General features: G+C 44.4%; 1 protein-coding gene across 1 annotated transcript; it reads left to right on the top strand.

Annotated features, from left to right (window-relative positions):
- The first annotated feature begins 6,117 nt into the window (after positions 1 to 6,117).
- Positions 6,118 to 14,813, top strand: LOC130476761 (granzyme A-like). Its single transcript, XM_056848745.1, has 5 exons — positions 6,118 to 6,178; positions 9,455 to 9,593; positions 10,997 to 11,138; positions 12,279 to 12,551; positions 14,655 to 14,813. The coding sequence occupies exons 1-5, from the start codon at positions 6,118 to 6,120 to the stop codon at positions 14,811 to 14,813; spliced, it is 774 nt and encodes a 257-aa protein (XP_056704723.1).
- The last annotated feature ends 673 nt before the right edge of the window (positions 14,814 to 15,486 follow it).

Genomic DNA, 15,486 nt, shown 5'->3' with positions numbered 1-15,486 from the left:
CTCACTGCCAGGAAGAGTTCTGCTTCCACTGCCAGTTGTCCTGTGACTGCAGTTATAAGGGCAGAAGAGAAGGTCACTGGCTCCATCACCAGCCAGAAGGCTTCACCAAGGGCTGATGGGTAAGTCACACCACCTCCATCTTGGCAACAATAATGGAAAAGGAAGATCAGCCTGGTCTCAACAACACCGGGGGAGAGGGTTTGGCTAAGCGGTAGAGCATCTGCTTTGCATTCAGAAGGTCCCAGGTTCAATTCCAGTTGAAAGGATTGAGTGGTAGGTGATGTGAAGGAAGGAACTCTATCCTGGGACCTTGGAGAGCTGCTGGTAGTCTGAGTAGACAATACTGATCTTGGTGAACCAGTGGTCTGATTCACAATAAGGCAGCTTGGGGAGGGGCCGTGGCTCAGTGGCAGAGCATCTGCTTTGCATGCAGAAGGTCCCAGGTTCAATCCCTGGCATCTCCAGTTAAAGGGACTAGGCAAGTAGACCTCGGCTTAAAACCATGGAGAGCCGCTGCCGGTCTGAGTAGACAATACTGAGTTTGATGGACCAGGGGTCTGATTCAGTATAAGGCAGCTTCATGTGACCATATATTTATGTATGTGTTCATGTGATATGTGTTGCCTGTTATCAACACATCACTGCAATCAGACATGATCAAACAGATGTTCCTCCTATACTTCTACCCTTCCTTTCTAGATCTTTTTAAATTGGATTTTGTTTGTTTATTTAAGTTAGTACATTTTTAGCCCTTTCTCCAAGGAGTTCAGGTTGCCATACATCTCCTCCATTTTAAATAAATAAATAAAGGATACTTTTTATTCATCGTTATCATTTTAATAATCATTATCCTTTAAAATAAATAAATAATCTATTTGAGGTAGATCAGTTAGGACTGCCAGGTCTCCTGCTGTAGTTGATACCCCCGATTCCCCCCCCCTTTAACGAGGGTGGTGGGGGAAAGCGCTGGGGAAATCGCCATTGCTCTGATAGTGTGATGTCACACCCAGTGCAACCCTTGAAGTGATGTCATCACATTGGGGCAATGCTGTAGGATTCTGCTGAAACTCTGTGGTAAAACTCAAAGTGGAATCCTAGAGTGTTGCCTCTCAGTACAATGATTCTGGGGTCACGTTGGAAGTGACGTCACAGCTCAGGAGCCAATGGTGGTTTGAATCCCCGCCCCAGCCTCCTGCAGGCTGCCAGCACTTGGCCGATAACCCTAGTTGAGAGAAGGGGACTAGCGTCACATTATGTCAAAATGGGGGTTTGAAGCTGGGTTTTCCAGATCTTAGCTTGACACCCTAACCACTACACTCGCTTTTTTAGATCCCCTACAGCTGGGTTAAGCTACACCATCCCTTTCTTGATGTTTTAGACCTTGGTTTTAGGCTCATTTTAAGGCTGATTTTAAGATGTTTGTGGTCTTATCCCCTATTAAACCAATATTTTTATGGCTAATTTTAAAATTGCAGATTGTTTATATTTTTAAACTATTGTATGCATTTATTGTTATGTATTATTTATTATACAGAGTTTGAAGCCTAGTACTATTCTTTTTTTTTAATTAGCCACTGCTGCCTTCTTCAGAATTGTTACCTTTCCTCCAGGGAGCTCAGATAGCATACACGCCTTTCTCCCCTCCTCCATTTTATCTTCACAACAACCCTGTAAGGTAAGTTAGCCTAAGAAAGAATGACTGGCAGCTTCATGGCTAAGTGGGGATTTGAACACACGTCTTCCTGTTCTTAGATCAACAACTACAACATAATGGCTCTCCCTACACAGCTGTGACAAGTAGGATGTCCCGACTAACCAAACACCTGCATTATTAAAAGGCACTGAGGCAATCTTGTGTGTGTGTGTGTGTGTTAAGTGCCGTCAAGTCGTTTCCGACTCATGGCGACCGTATGAATCAAAGTCCTCCAAAATGTCCTATCTTTGACAGCCTTGCTCAGATCTTGCAAATTGAGGGCTGTGGCTTCCTTTATTGAGTCAATCCATCTCTTGTTGGGTCTTCCTCTTTTCCTGCTGCCCTCAACTCTTCCTAGCATGACTGTCTTTTCCAGTGACTCTTGTCTTCTCATGATGTGACCAAAATATGACAGCCTCAGTTTAGTCATTTTAGCTTCTAGGGTCAGTTCAGGCTTGATTTGATCTATAACCCACTGATTTGTTTTTTTTGGCAGTCCACGGTATCCGTAACACTCTCCTCCAACACCACATTTCAAAGGAATCTATTTTCTTATCCGGCAGATCTATTTTCTTATCCAGCAATCTTATCTGGCAGATAAAAACGGCAATAGCTGTAATGCCAACAGTCCTTGGAAGCTTAATTTCTATAGTACAAGAAGGCTTTAGCTGATTTTCATGGAAGGGGAATGAAATAAATGGTCTTTCTATCTATCCCTACATCTATCTAACCCTCCCTCCTGAAAGGCATAGCTGAACAGCCAATAAAGTCTCAGAATGTGTGAATTCAAGAGCCCTCTAGTGGACAGGAAAATATTTCCAATCCAAAAATATTTCCAGTCGTGTAGTTTTTCAGGTAGCTTGCCCGGGCTTTCCACATTGCATTGGCATGATTGACCCACACGTCCATCTGAGCACCAGTCTGGCAAATGGAAGAGTATGTTAGTCCCAGGGATTTTTACTCAGTACTCCTCCAGAGAACTAAGGACCACACCAGGTGATTCAGAGATGCTGGGATGGGATGGAACAATGTAACCATGATGCAGTCTCCTTTCGCAACTGTGCAAGGTGCACGGCAATGGATGCAGGAGATTTTGTGCTTGGGAGCCCAACCATCACCATTGGTGAGGTCTAAGTTCCACCCTTGATTGTGGCTGATGAAGCATACCTCATTCAACTCTAGCTGTTATAAGGCCTGTTCACACTTTACAATGAACACACGAAATCCTGAAGAAAAAGAAGAAGCGTTGGTTTTTAGACCGTGCTTTTCTCTACCTTTAAGGAGTCTCAAAGCAGCTTACAATCACCTTCCCTTCCCCTCCCCACAACAGACACCTTGTAAGGTAGGTGTATTGGGTCAGCTCAGGTATACCCAAAGGATATACAAGAAACATTCCTGAAATTCCAGGAGTAATGGTAATTAATAGGGCTGTTGAATTAAAATTTTTTTGGTATAGTTCGGATTCGGCCGAATTCAGCCCGTTTAGATTCAGGATATGCCGAAGTCCGAACTCCCCCACTTCGGATCCGTTCAATTCGGCGGGAATTCAAAGTTCGGGAAAAAATTCGGCCGAATAAAGCCATTAAAAACACAATCGCGCCTTTCCGCGGCTCTGGGGGGCATTTTTGGGGTTAGAGGTCCCAAACTTTCAGCAGAGCTTCAAAGGACGTTTATTGAAAGACTCCCCAAGTTTTGTAAAGATTGGGTCAGGGGGGGCTGAGATATGGGCCCTGAAAGGGGTCCCCCCACCCTTAATGTGCATCTCTCCGCAGAGCTTGCTGCCCACGCACAAAGCTCCCAGCCCCGACAACAGCCGAAAAATTTGCAAAGCAACTGCAAAACAACTGCAAAACAACACAACCTTGTTAAACAATACCTTTGCAACACACAACTGAAACCTCCCCCCTCAAACCAGGGAGCGAGAGACTCGAGGGGGAACACACACCCCAGGCAGAACCGACGAAAGCCCCCTTTGGCTTCTCCCCCACCCACAGAAACTTCTCCCTCCCCACACACACACACAGACTCTGCTTTCCCCCCCACACAAACACATACACAGGAGAAAAATTATAGATTAAAGCCCCCAAAGGGGTCTTACTGTGGCTGTCTTCTGTTCCATCAAGAGGGGCTGAAGAGGACTTGTAATCCAAGATGATTCCAATTAGGCACGGGAGGTTTTGCTCTGGAGAAGATGCACAGGATCGGCTGATCCATTCATCCCAATAGGGAAAAGGGGAAAGGGGAAAGCCCATATCTCGGGACCCCCTGACCCAATGTTTACAAAACTTGGGGGGAATCTTAAGAACACTGGTCTGAAACTTCGCTCAAAGTTTGGGATCTGCACCCCCAAAAATGCGCCCCCTGCAGCCATGGAAAGAGAGGCGATATTTCTGTCCCCACTGAACCCATCTTTACAAAACTTGGGTAGTATCTTAAGAATAATTGTCTGAAGCTATGCTAAAAGTTTGGGGGCTATAGCCCCAAAAAAGCGCCCCCTGCAGCCACATAAATGGAAAAGGGGGGAGGGAAAAGGGGGAGAGCCCATATCTCGAGACCCCCTGACCCAATGTTTACAAAATCTGGGGGGTATCTTAAGAAGCTTCATCTGAAGCTCCAGTGAAAGTTTGGGGTCTGTACCCCCAAAAATGCGCCCCCTGCAGCCATGGAAAGAAAAAGGGGGGAGCCCATATCTCGGGACCCCCTGACCCAATGTTTACAAAACTTGGGGGGTATCTTAAGAAGCTTCATCTGAAGCTCCAGTGAAAGTTTTGTGTCTGTACCCCCAAAAATACGCCCCCTGCAGCCACAGAAAGGAGCGAATGTGCACAAGCACCCCACACACACACACGAGGATTTTGCTCTCTCTCTCTCTCTCCCTGGCTGGGCCGCACATCAGCTGATTCCTCCAGTACTCAATCCTGACTGATTGGCCAGAAGAAGACCCAGCTTGGCACCGATTGGCCGGGGGAGGAGAATGCTGCTTACTGACGGTTATGCTGCTTACTGATGGCCGAATTTGCTGAATTTATTCGCGAACTCCCGAACTCGCTGAATTCTGCCCCCCTGGTTGCCCGCCAGTTTTGAGTTCGGTTCCTCCCGAACTAAAAACCACCGAATCAGGGGAAATTCGGCTGATTTTCAGTTCGGGCCGAACCGAATTGACAGCTCTAGTAATTAATCTCTTGGAATTGCAAGAGTGTTTCAGATTTTGAGGTGGGGAGGCAGAAAAGACCATGTCACATTTGCATGAGCACATGGAGGAGATATCAAAGCATCCATGATTCCCCCAACCTCTATGGTATGGTATACCAAGGTTGTAGCACATACTACAAAAGCACATTAAAGGTAAAGGTCCCCTGTGCAAGCACAGGGTCATTCCTGACCCATGGGGTGACATCACATCCCGACGTTTACTAGGCAGACTTTGTTTACGGGGTGGTTTGCCAGTGGCTTCCTCAGTCATCTTTCCTTTACCCCCAGCAAGCTGGGTACTCATTTTACTGACCTCGGAAGGATGGAAGGCCGAGTCAACCTTGAGCTGGCTACCTGAAACCAACTTCCGTTGGGATCAAACTCAGGTCATGAGCAGAGCTTGGACTGCAGTACTGCAGCTTACCACTCTGCATCACGGGGCTCCTTACAAAAGCACATACCCCACCATTTTGTGCCTTTTTTGGGCTGCTGGGTGCTGGGCTGGTGCCATCCAGCACCAACAGATCAGAGAGAGATCAATGGATTTCCCAAATCAAACTGGCAGCCAAGGGGCATGCATTACTCTAGTATTATAATTTCTATGGTAGCTCTATGCTTCTTTCCTCACTCTGCATCCAAACCCTTCCTCAAACCTGTTTCTCATTCATGGCAATCAAGATAGTATATGTGAACCCTGGCATCTCTTCCTAAGGAATTGCATGCCCTATTTTTATTTGCTGTTCAGCCAGCAATGCAGCAGAAATTGTTATCACTTACCCTATAGGTCCTATACCCATATCTCTAGGGTCTACAGTCACTAGCTTTGCTTCTTTCCATAGATCTATACCTTCACCACCTTTCACCATCTATTTAACTCAAGCTATCTTTTGACTCAGCAGGAAATTATCACCCACCCAAAATGTTCCTTCCTCTAACAGTACTCATCACTTCAGTTTTTCACAGCAACATCAAATATACAGATGTTACTGGAAATAGTCGTATATGGCAGACCACGTACACAGTGAAACAGCATTGCCTGGCTAGCCACTTATAGAACAGGCAATGCCTAGAAATGACACCTTTCTCTAGAAAGCTGAAAGGCCACATGGGGGGGGTGTTACATCTTTCCGTTTCTAAAAGCACGTTCACAGCACAAGAAACCAAAGCTCACTTCCTTTATGTTCTCAATATATACTGGATCCTTAATTGGGGAGAAACACAAAGCAGCAACGATGGAGCATTTCTTTGTCTTGTATTTCTCTGCTACTATTTTGCTTGTTGGGATTTCCAAAGGTAAGTGCTATCATGCTGTATCTGGACATTCACCCTTCCCATGACTGGACTGTCAGTTGAAACCTTCTGAAACGTGACTGTCCTTTCTATGGTCTGTGCAATATCTAGCAAAGTGCTGGTAATATGGAGTATACAGGCTGGGTTTGGGGTCCCCCACCCTGCATCAGATGTAGCAGTCAGACATGAATTGCAGTTTGTTCTCAGTCCTCATGTGTGTGATGCCTGATTCTGATCAGGACCGTGTCATGTTTGGAGAAGGGGCTTCAGCTTTCCCACATACATCCATGCACACACCATTTTCTTGGCCCACAATTGGCCTGGAAGTGCACCTTTATCTCAGGTAACATGTGGATTTCTCCAAACAGTACCCTGTGAGTCAGTTTCAGGTTGGAAAAAATGGTGCCGGGGTTGGCTGAAGCCCCTTTTGTACATGTGCTCTGATCTTGTCCTGAACCGGGCACTGCATGTATTGAGGAGAACTCACAACTTAATAGTCTGTCAGACTATTATGTCTGACAGAGGAGGGACCCCAGGCCTAACCTGTATAGTTGAATGAATGATAGCAGTTTGAGGGTTTAGCTGTACAGAGAGCCAGCGTGGTGCAGTGGTTAAGAGCCATGGTTTGGAGCGGTGGACTCTGATCTGGAGAACCAGGTTTGATTCCCCACTCCTCCACATGAGCGGTGGATGCTAATCTGATGAACTGGATTTGTTTATCCACTCCTACACATGAAGCCAGCTTAGTGACCTTGGGCTAGTCACAGCTCTTACAGCTCTCCCAGCCCCACCGACCTCACAGGGTGTCTGTTGTAGGGAGGGGAAGGGAAGGTGATTGTAAGCTGGCCTAATTCTTCCTTAAGTGGTAGAGAAAGTCAGCATATAAAAACCAATTCTTCTTCTTCTACATTACATGATCTCATGGTATGGATTGGTATGGGTTTAATCAATGTTTGGATGAGAGACTGCCTCGGAGCCCTATGCATACCATCTTTAATTCCATTCTGAAAGAAAAGTGGTATATACATATGATGAATGTGTATTTGTGTGTGTAAAGTGCCATCAAGTTGCAGCTGACTTATGGCGACCCCATAGGGTTTTCAAAGCAAGAGACTAACAGAGGTGGTTTGCCAGTGCCTTCCTCTGCATAACAACCCTGGACTTCCTCAGTGGTCTCCCATCCAATTACTAACCAGGGCTGACCTTGCTTAGCTTCTGAGATCTGATGAGATCAGGCTAGCCTGGGCCATCCGGGTCAGGGTGATGGATGTAAGTAGATAGAAGCAAACATGTGCAACAATAAAACTCTGAACAGTTCCTTCAAGTAAGGAAATACGGCACTGGGAGGGGTGAACACCTTTCTAGCAGGTGATTGAATGCAGGAAGTGGGGAATGGTTGACTACCCTTTCTCCCCCACGTCGCCTTGCCTTCCAAACTGCCCCACCAAGGTCCCTGTCCCTTAACAGAAACATCCATTGGTTTTGCATATAATGCTTAGTTAGGCAGTAAATAGTTCATAGGAGCCGGTTGGTAGCTTGGCAGGGCTGCTGGCCTCCTGCTGGGTAAGCGTAGTGGCGGCGGTCATTCCTCAGAATTGTACCCAGAGCATGTGTCAGTGGAAGGGTCGGGCCTGATTAGAGTGATCTATTTCTGCGGGGTGGCCACAATTAAGGAAATGCCACAGGAACAGCCTCATTAGTCTGCTGCAGCCAAATAACAAGAGTCTTGTGGCGCCTTAAAAACTATTCTGGCACAAAATTTTGTGAGCTGGAGCCTCTTTTGTCAGATGCAAAAAGTGTTGGCACTTTAAAAAACTCTTTCAGCCACATGCAGCCTGCCCCCCCACCGACCGTATTTTCTGTAGCAGATGGACAAAATACATAATGTTTGACACATGCAGTGTTCTACCTTTTGACATCATGTTGACCTAATAGTGATTCCAATGGAGAAATCCAGTAGTATAGTTCTGTATAACTACAATCCTATGCAGAATTACTTGGCCTATACCAACTAAAATAAATGGGCTTAGACTGGAGTAACTGTGTATAGGACTGCAATGTATATAGGATTGCCTGCTCTGGGTTGGAAAATTCCTGGAGATTTGGGGGATGGATCCTGGGGAAGGTAGGATTTGGGGAGGGGAAGGACCTCATCTGGGCTATAAAGTTATAGAGTCCACCCTCCAAAGCAAAGGGGGCCCAGCTCCTAGCTCTTGACAGGGTGCAACTAATTCCTGCATCGTCTGTCAAGAGTTCGTGCATGACTTTAGATGCCTCTCTTACAATGGAGGCACAGGTCATGGCTGTAGCCAGAGTGGCATTTTATCATTGTTGCCTTGAAAAACAGCTGGTGCTCTGCCTCTCTCACCCTGACCTGGCCACAGTGATCCATGCAATGGCCACCTCCAGACTAGACTACTGTAACTCGCTCTATGCATGGCTGCCCTTAAGACTGCTCCGGAAACTTCAACTGGTCCAGAATGTGGCGGTACAGGTCCTTATGGAGACCCCCCTGGGGAGCACATATTCGACCAGTGCTCTGCCAGCTGTGCTGGCTCCGGATTGAAGGTCGAATCAGGTTTAAGGTTTTAGTAATGATTTTCAAAGCCCTTAATGGTCTGGGACCATCATAACTGTGGGACCACCTCTCCCGTTATGTCCCCCCAAGAGCTTTGAGCTCTGCTGGGGAAAATCTGCTGGTGATCCCTGGCCCAAAAGACATCCGGCTGTCCTCAACCATGGCTAGGGCCTTCTCGGCTCTGGCCCAAACCTGGTGGAATGCTCTCCCAAGTGATATCCGGGCCCTGTGTGACTTAAACCAATTCCACAGGGCCTGCAAAATGGAGTTGTTCCACTGGGCATATGGCTGAGGACAGCAATGGTTTCCCATCTTACTGGCCTCCCTTCTCTTCTTTCGTCCCCTTTTTATTTATTGCTGGGATATTGGAAATGAACTGCGCTGTTGATTTTAATTGATGTTATATTGTACTGATTTTATATTGCATTGGTTTTTAACTGTATAATAATGTTGTAAGTCAATCTGAGCCAGCTCGCTGGGCTAGAGCGGCCTAAAAGTCCAATAAATTATTTTGTTGCCTGCTTGGGACTACAAAAATAGAGTTATGAACATAAAACTGGTGAGCAGTTCTTAGTCTGGTGGCTCACACGTTGTGTGGACTTCCTTTCCATTATGATACTACTTTGCAGTGTTAGTAATAGATTAAACTCTGCCACCATCTGTACAACCCAGCCTGATTGGCACTGCTTGTTTCTACTTAGGTGAATGTGCAAGTATAATTGGAGGGAAAGAATCGTTTCCACATTCAAGACCTTATATGGCCTTGATCAAAGGAAAAGAATACTGTGGAGGAACTTTGGTCAAGCAAAATTGGGTTCTAACAGCCGCCCATTGTGTTTTGTAAGTCTGGATTTCTATTTTGTTGTTGTTGTTTGCCAAGTTCTGCTGGACATAATTTGACAAGAGCACCTTAGGAATGAGCAAGACCATAACCTGTAGATCTTAAAGTACTGCTGTCATTTATAACCACTGATAAGGACGCTGGAGTTCTTAGACCTGGAAGGTGCTTTATGGTCAGTTGTTACTATGCATATTTGCTAGGAGGCTTAAACTTGGAAACAATAATCAAACAAGATTTATATGTTGACTGTTCTTTTAGGAACTTCACCCAAGCCCTGCCTGTCTAAAACAATACTCTTAAAAGTCCCTGTTGGATTCCCTAAAAATCTCAGGATACCTTCTATCTCCTCTCTCTCTCAAAAAAAAAAAAAAAAAAAAACCTCCCACCCTTCAGTCAGTAAGTGGATGTTATCCCATCTCAGATAGGTTTTTCCCCCCTCCAACACTCCATTCAGTGTTTTTAATCTGATTACTTTGAGTGGAATGGGGAAGAAAAACAACTGGAATCTTCTCCATCACAACTGCACCCTTGAGACCACCACAAGAATGCAGTATGGCCCAGTTTGGCCCTCACTCTCTCCTCCTGTGAGTTCCGTTTGTATGAACACCGTACTGATACTTAATACTTGAAATCACTCTCTTGTCCACATATGTTAATTCTCTCCACTTCAATGCATTCTTGAATCCCCTTTAATAATCCTCATTTCTGACTTTGATCTTTTATGCATGGGCACTTTGACTTACTTTCTCCACTCGTCTAACTCAGTTTTCCATTGGGGTTATGCATGAGTTTTCCATCCCTTAGAGATGATCTTACGCCCAGCCCGTGTAATGTCCGGGTCTTCCTGGTTCTGTTGTAACACGATTCTTCGATATCCCCTGAGATCATCTCAGGTTGAATTGTCCCCATTTTTATGCATAAGCAAAAGAGCGGGAGTGGGGAGCTGTGGGGTGGGGGTGACGTTTTTCTCACAGTAAGCACTACAGCCAATTACAAAGCAGCGTTTTCAAGGGGCAGGGACTCAGATGCTTCCGGATTTCTGCTGGTGATTCTGCAGTACTCCAGAAACCCCAGGACTTTCTCCAGGGCTTTTTGAGTAGCCATAATATGTGAGTTTGTTACCTACATAGTCAGTGAAGCTGCCTTATATTTGTGGACCTGCCCATTGGTCCATCTAGCTCAGTATTTACTCTGAAACCAGCTTGCTAAGATGTCAGGCAGAAAAAAAGTCTTTCCCAAAATATGAGACTGTATAAGTGGAGATGGCAGGAACTGACTGAGGCAGTGATTCAAAGAAGGTCCTCTGTGAAGTATTTATCAGAAAGGGAATACTAGTACAACACTGATGAGAAATGAAACTTTGGTCACCCTTCAAACTATCAATGTCATTTTATCTTCTCAGGGACAAAAATTCTGAAGTTGTTCTTGGAGCTCATTCATCATCTAAGAAAGAAGAAAGTCAGCAGATTTTTAAAATTGCTAAATTTGTTCCCTACCCATGCTATAATGAGGAGACAAATGACAACGACATTAAGCTTCTGCAGGTACATGTTAAAAACAACACATGCATTTACAATAAATACTAATGAAAACCACATTTTGTATATATAAGAAATATATTTATAAGAAATTTCAGAAACTCATCCTTCTTGCCATGTGAATAATATATTTTAACCACCAAATTCAACTATCTGAAACTGAACTAGTTGCTCAAATGGAAGTTAGAGGTCAGTTTTACAATTATACTATTAACAAGCACAGTATCTGTAAGTGTCCCAGCTCTCTGGTTTAGTTGACAGGTTTACAGTGGATATTGGTTTTATAAAGTCTGCTGTAGATTATCCTACACATACCCACTGTGAGTGTAATAAAGAGTAATTTATAAGATACAATTTACTAACTCATTGTTACCATTAATTTAGTAGCCTTGGTGTGCCGATTGTCTCCCTGTGATTCCATTCCAACCCTGGGAAAGTTGATTCCTGAGGTTGTGGGACCCAAAGACTAATATCATGTGGACTGGGGGGGACAGCACAAAATTGTCTCCTCCTCCCTTTTCTGCAAGCACCCACTCTGAGAGTCAGTGTGGTGTAGTTGTTAAGAGCAGCAAGCTCTAATCTGGAGAACCGGGTTTGATTTCTCACCTCCACATGAAGCCTACTGGGTGACCTTGGGCCAGACATAATTCTCTCAGAACTCTCTCAGTCCCTCCTACCTCACAAGGTACCTGTTGTGGGGAGAGGAAGGGAATGTGATTGTAACCCAATCTGAGACTCCTTAAGGTAGAGAAAAGCGGTTATAAAAACCTACTCTCCTGCTGCTGCTGCAACAGGCGGGAGGGAGATTTTGCCCCCTCCTCAGTGCGGCCCCCTGACTTGCATGGCTATTACTCCACATGTGCCTGCACACAAGAAGCAACTTCCCCCAGGTTAGAAATTATCACTAGGGAACGATCCACAACTGCAAGCACCTCTCATTAATACATCCTTTGATATTTCTTTTGGTGAGCAAGGGTAAACGCTTTTGAGGTCAACCATTTTCCTCTATTTTTCCTTCTTCTGCTGCTGCAAATTGCAAGAAATATTGCAAAAAGTTAGTATGGTGGCATGAAATCTTATGAACTAAAGATCTGCATTTGCCGTGTGATTGTTTCTAACCGCTTCTGGGTTTCATCACTCCTTTAGCTTAAGGGAACAGCAAAGCTCAATCAATACGTGAAGACCATCAAGCTTCCTAATACTGATGATGACCTCAAAGCAGGCACGCAGTGTCTAGTAGCTGGATGGGGCATTACTCAAAACAAAGACAGAAAGCCCTCTGATACTCTGCGTGAAGTTAACGTCACGGTCATTGAGAGAAGTATCTGCAATGACAAGAAACACTACAATTCCAATCCTGTTGTCACAATGAACATGATATGTGCTGGTGACAAAAAAGGAAAGAAGGATGCATGTCAGGTAAGAAAGAGAATGTATTTATCAAGTAGGGGCTCACTCCTGCTTGCTCTGCTTCCCAGTGTCATTGTTCACAGCACTCACAATATTATTTATAAGGGTTCAGACCCTGTAAGCTCTGTGGGCAAACCAAGAAAGCGGCTTTTGGCCCCATTTTTCTCCTATAATATTTTCAATATATTTTGTTTGACAACAAATAACTGTTCTTTAAAAGAAATGATTAAGAACACCTGAATTTAACAATATGTAGCATTTGGACTTTAATTAGTTGTATGAAGAAATCAGCAAGTTGTACCCACATATTTTCCCTCAGGCAACAATTTTGGACACTAATTCAAACGTGTAATGATTGGATGTAGGCCTGTAACTTCAGTTCCTTATCAGTTTATAATCCTCGTGGATTATATATAGGTTATATGACAGGTCAAAAACACCTCCACCCACACCCCAGTGCACACAGCAGTTTTTTCTATTATTTCTGTAAAAATGAGAATGTACATGAGCATTATATATGTATGTTAGTGCAACACCAAGCAGACTTCAACATTTCTTTTCAAAGGTTGGGCAGCCCAACTGACATATAAAGCAAGAGCCTAAATTCTTGCTGGTTCAGTGTTCAAGATGACAAGTTGCTCTGCATGCAAAGACCTTGCTAGGACTGATGAAAAAGGCTACATCAGTCTTCACCACGAAAGTTGCTCCTAATCTTTTATCTATTGTAAATGGTTAGTATAGCACTTGTATGGTGATTTAGGGCTAGATTGGAAGCTCCTTGATTGGGTCTCTCAAGCAACTCCTGTTACTGCAGCCATGGGTGGTCTCAGTTTGGATCAGAGCCACCACAGGGGGAGGGTCATGGTTCAGCATCTGCAGAAAGTCCCAGGTTCAATCTCCAGCATCTTCAGTAGGGGAAAAAAATAAAGTAACTGACAATATGAAAGACCTCTGCCTGAGACCCTGGAGGGATACCACAAGTCAGTGTAGACAATGTGTGTGTGTTAAGTGCCGTCAAGTCACTTCCGACTCATGGCGACCCTATGAATGAAAGACCTCCAAAATGTCCTATCTTTGACAGCCTTGCTCAGATCTTGCAAATTGAGGGCTGTAGCTTCCTTTATTGAGTCAGTCCATCTCTTTTTGGGTCTTCCTCTTTTCCTGCTGCCCTCAACTTTTCCTAGAATGACTGTCTTTTCTAATGACTCTTGCCTTCTCATAATGTGACCAAAATACGATAGCCTCAGTTTAAGCATTTTAGCTTCTAGGGTCAGTTCAGGTTTGATTTGATCTATAACCCACTTATTTGTTTTTTTGGCAGTCCATGGTATCCGTAAGAGTAGACAATACTGGCCTTGATAGACCAACTGAGTATAAAGTAGCTTCAAGAGTATGGTGGGGGTTTAATGGTTCCCCCCATGCCATTTTCCTGACCTTGGACTATATTGTAGAACAGCTTTTTTGCTTAATTGTGAGAAATATATAAGGCACAGGTATTTATTGTATGCAGGGTTCCTATTTACAAATAAAAACTGCTTGGGAAACCCAATCATGGATCTCTAGGGTTGCCAGCCTCCAGGTACTAGCTGGCGATCTCCTGCTATTACAACCGATCTCCAGCCGATATAGATCAGTTCATCTGGAGAAAATGGCCACTTTGGCAATTGGACTCTATGGCATTGAAGTCCCTGCCCTCCTCAGCCTCCACCCCAAAAAACCTCCCACCGGTGGCGAAAAGGAATGTGGCAACCCTATGGATCTCCTAGCATGGGCGTAACCAGCATCAAAGTAATCATTTTCAAAGAATGTAATACAGTCCTGTTATGTAGTCCAATTTGTGGTAGAAAGACAAAGGAGAAGTCAGGGGTTCCTGCTTCTCTGGCAACCAAGTCTGGACATCACAGTAACACAGTGTCATCAGAACTAGGTCAAGTAAGGTATCAAGCTTTTCTCTAACGAACATATCTTCCCAATATAAGAGCAGCAAGGCATGCAACAATATTTGTACCCAAGAGGGGAGAGGCAACTGCAATTGTCAGATCTTTAAAATGTTGTGGCATGTGCCAGCTTGTGCAAACGTTAATGTCAAATCTCTCACTTCTTTTTTTCCAGGGTGACTCTGGTGGTCCTTTGGTATGCAAGGATGAACAAAAAGGCATAACATCCTTTGGTAAACAGTCAAAATGTGCCTCAGCTCAATACCCTGGTGTCTACACTCGGCTTACAAAGACCCTTCTCTTGTGGATAAGAAAAACCATAGGGGGTAACTGATCATTGATTTTGTGATTCCCTCTCCAGATAATGACTGAGGTGGCAGGCCTTTAAGATTGCCGGGTTTTACAATTTGTTAACAATTCCCATTCATTCAGGCAATAGTATATCTTGAATATAAGTAATAGGACTGTTTCCTAATTGATAAAATGTATTGGTCACAGAGCTCATATTTCTAATCAAACAATTCATGAATATAATTGCATATTAGTAAAACTGTAATTGCGAATTGAAGATTGTACATGAATATACCTTGCTGTAAGCATCTCAGATGATAGGTTAGAGTAGAAGGAATGTATCTCCTAAGCAAGAGCCTACCGCTCAGCTTTTAAATACTTAACAAAGAATCTTTTAACCATAGAAGTGATTCATCTACCCAATAAATCAATTAAATACTGCAATTCATTCTGACTCTCATTTTAACATATGGTGAACTAAGGGAGTAATCTTTGGTTGCCAGGTTAGTTAGTGGGTGGATGGGAAGGAAAAAGAGGCACGGCAAGGTCAGTATATGGGGGTTGCCGAGAGGAGAAAAATAGGAAATGGGGTGGGGAGGGGGAGGGGATACAGGGGGAAGTGAGGTGCTACCGGCAAGTCCTTGAGGGTTTCCCACTGCTCAACTCATCCCAGCCCAGTGGCCAGCAACATGCGGTTGGGCCAGAGGCCTGCACCA

Source organism: Euleptes europaea, chromosome 4, assembly GCF_029931775.1.
Source record: "Euleptes europaea isolate rEulEur1 chromosome 4, rEulEur1.hap1, whole genome shotgun sequence".
NCBI lineage: Eukaryota > Metazoa > Chordata > Lepidosauria > Squamata > Sphaerodactylidae > Euleptes > Euleptes europaea.
The sequence above is the reverse complement of the archived record's forward strand: the minus strand, read 5'-3'. Positions and strand labels throughout refer to the sequence as shown.

What these genes read in the sequence shown, in the direction of transcription:
- LOC130476761 (XM_056848745.1), top strand. Translation starts at nt 6,118, where the DNA reads ATGGAGCATTTCTTTGTCTTGTATTTCTCTGCTACTATTTTGCTTGTT. An exon ending in GCTTGTTGGGATTTCCAAAG is followed by an intron (nt 6,179 to 9,454) that starts GTAAGTGCTATC and finishes GTTTCTACTTAG; the next exon opens with GTGAATGTGCAAGTATAATT. An exon ending in ACAGCCGCCCATTGTGTTTT is followed by an intron (nt 9,594 to 10,996) that starts GTAAGTCTGGAT and finishes TTATCTTCTCAG; the next exon opens with GGACAAAAATTCTGAAGTTG.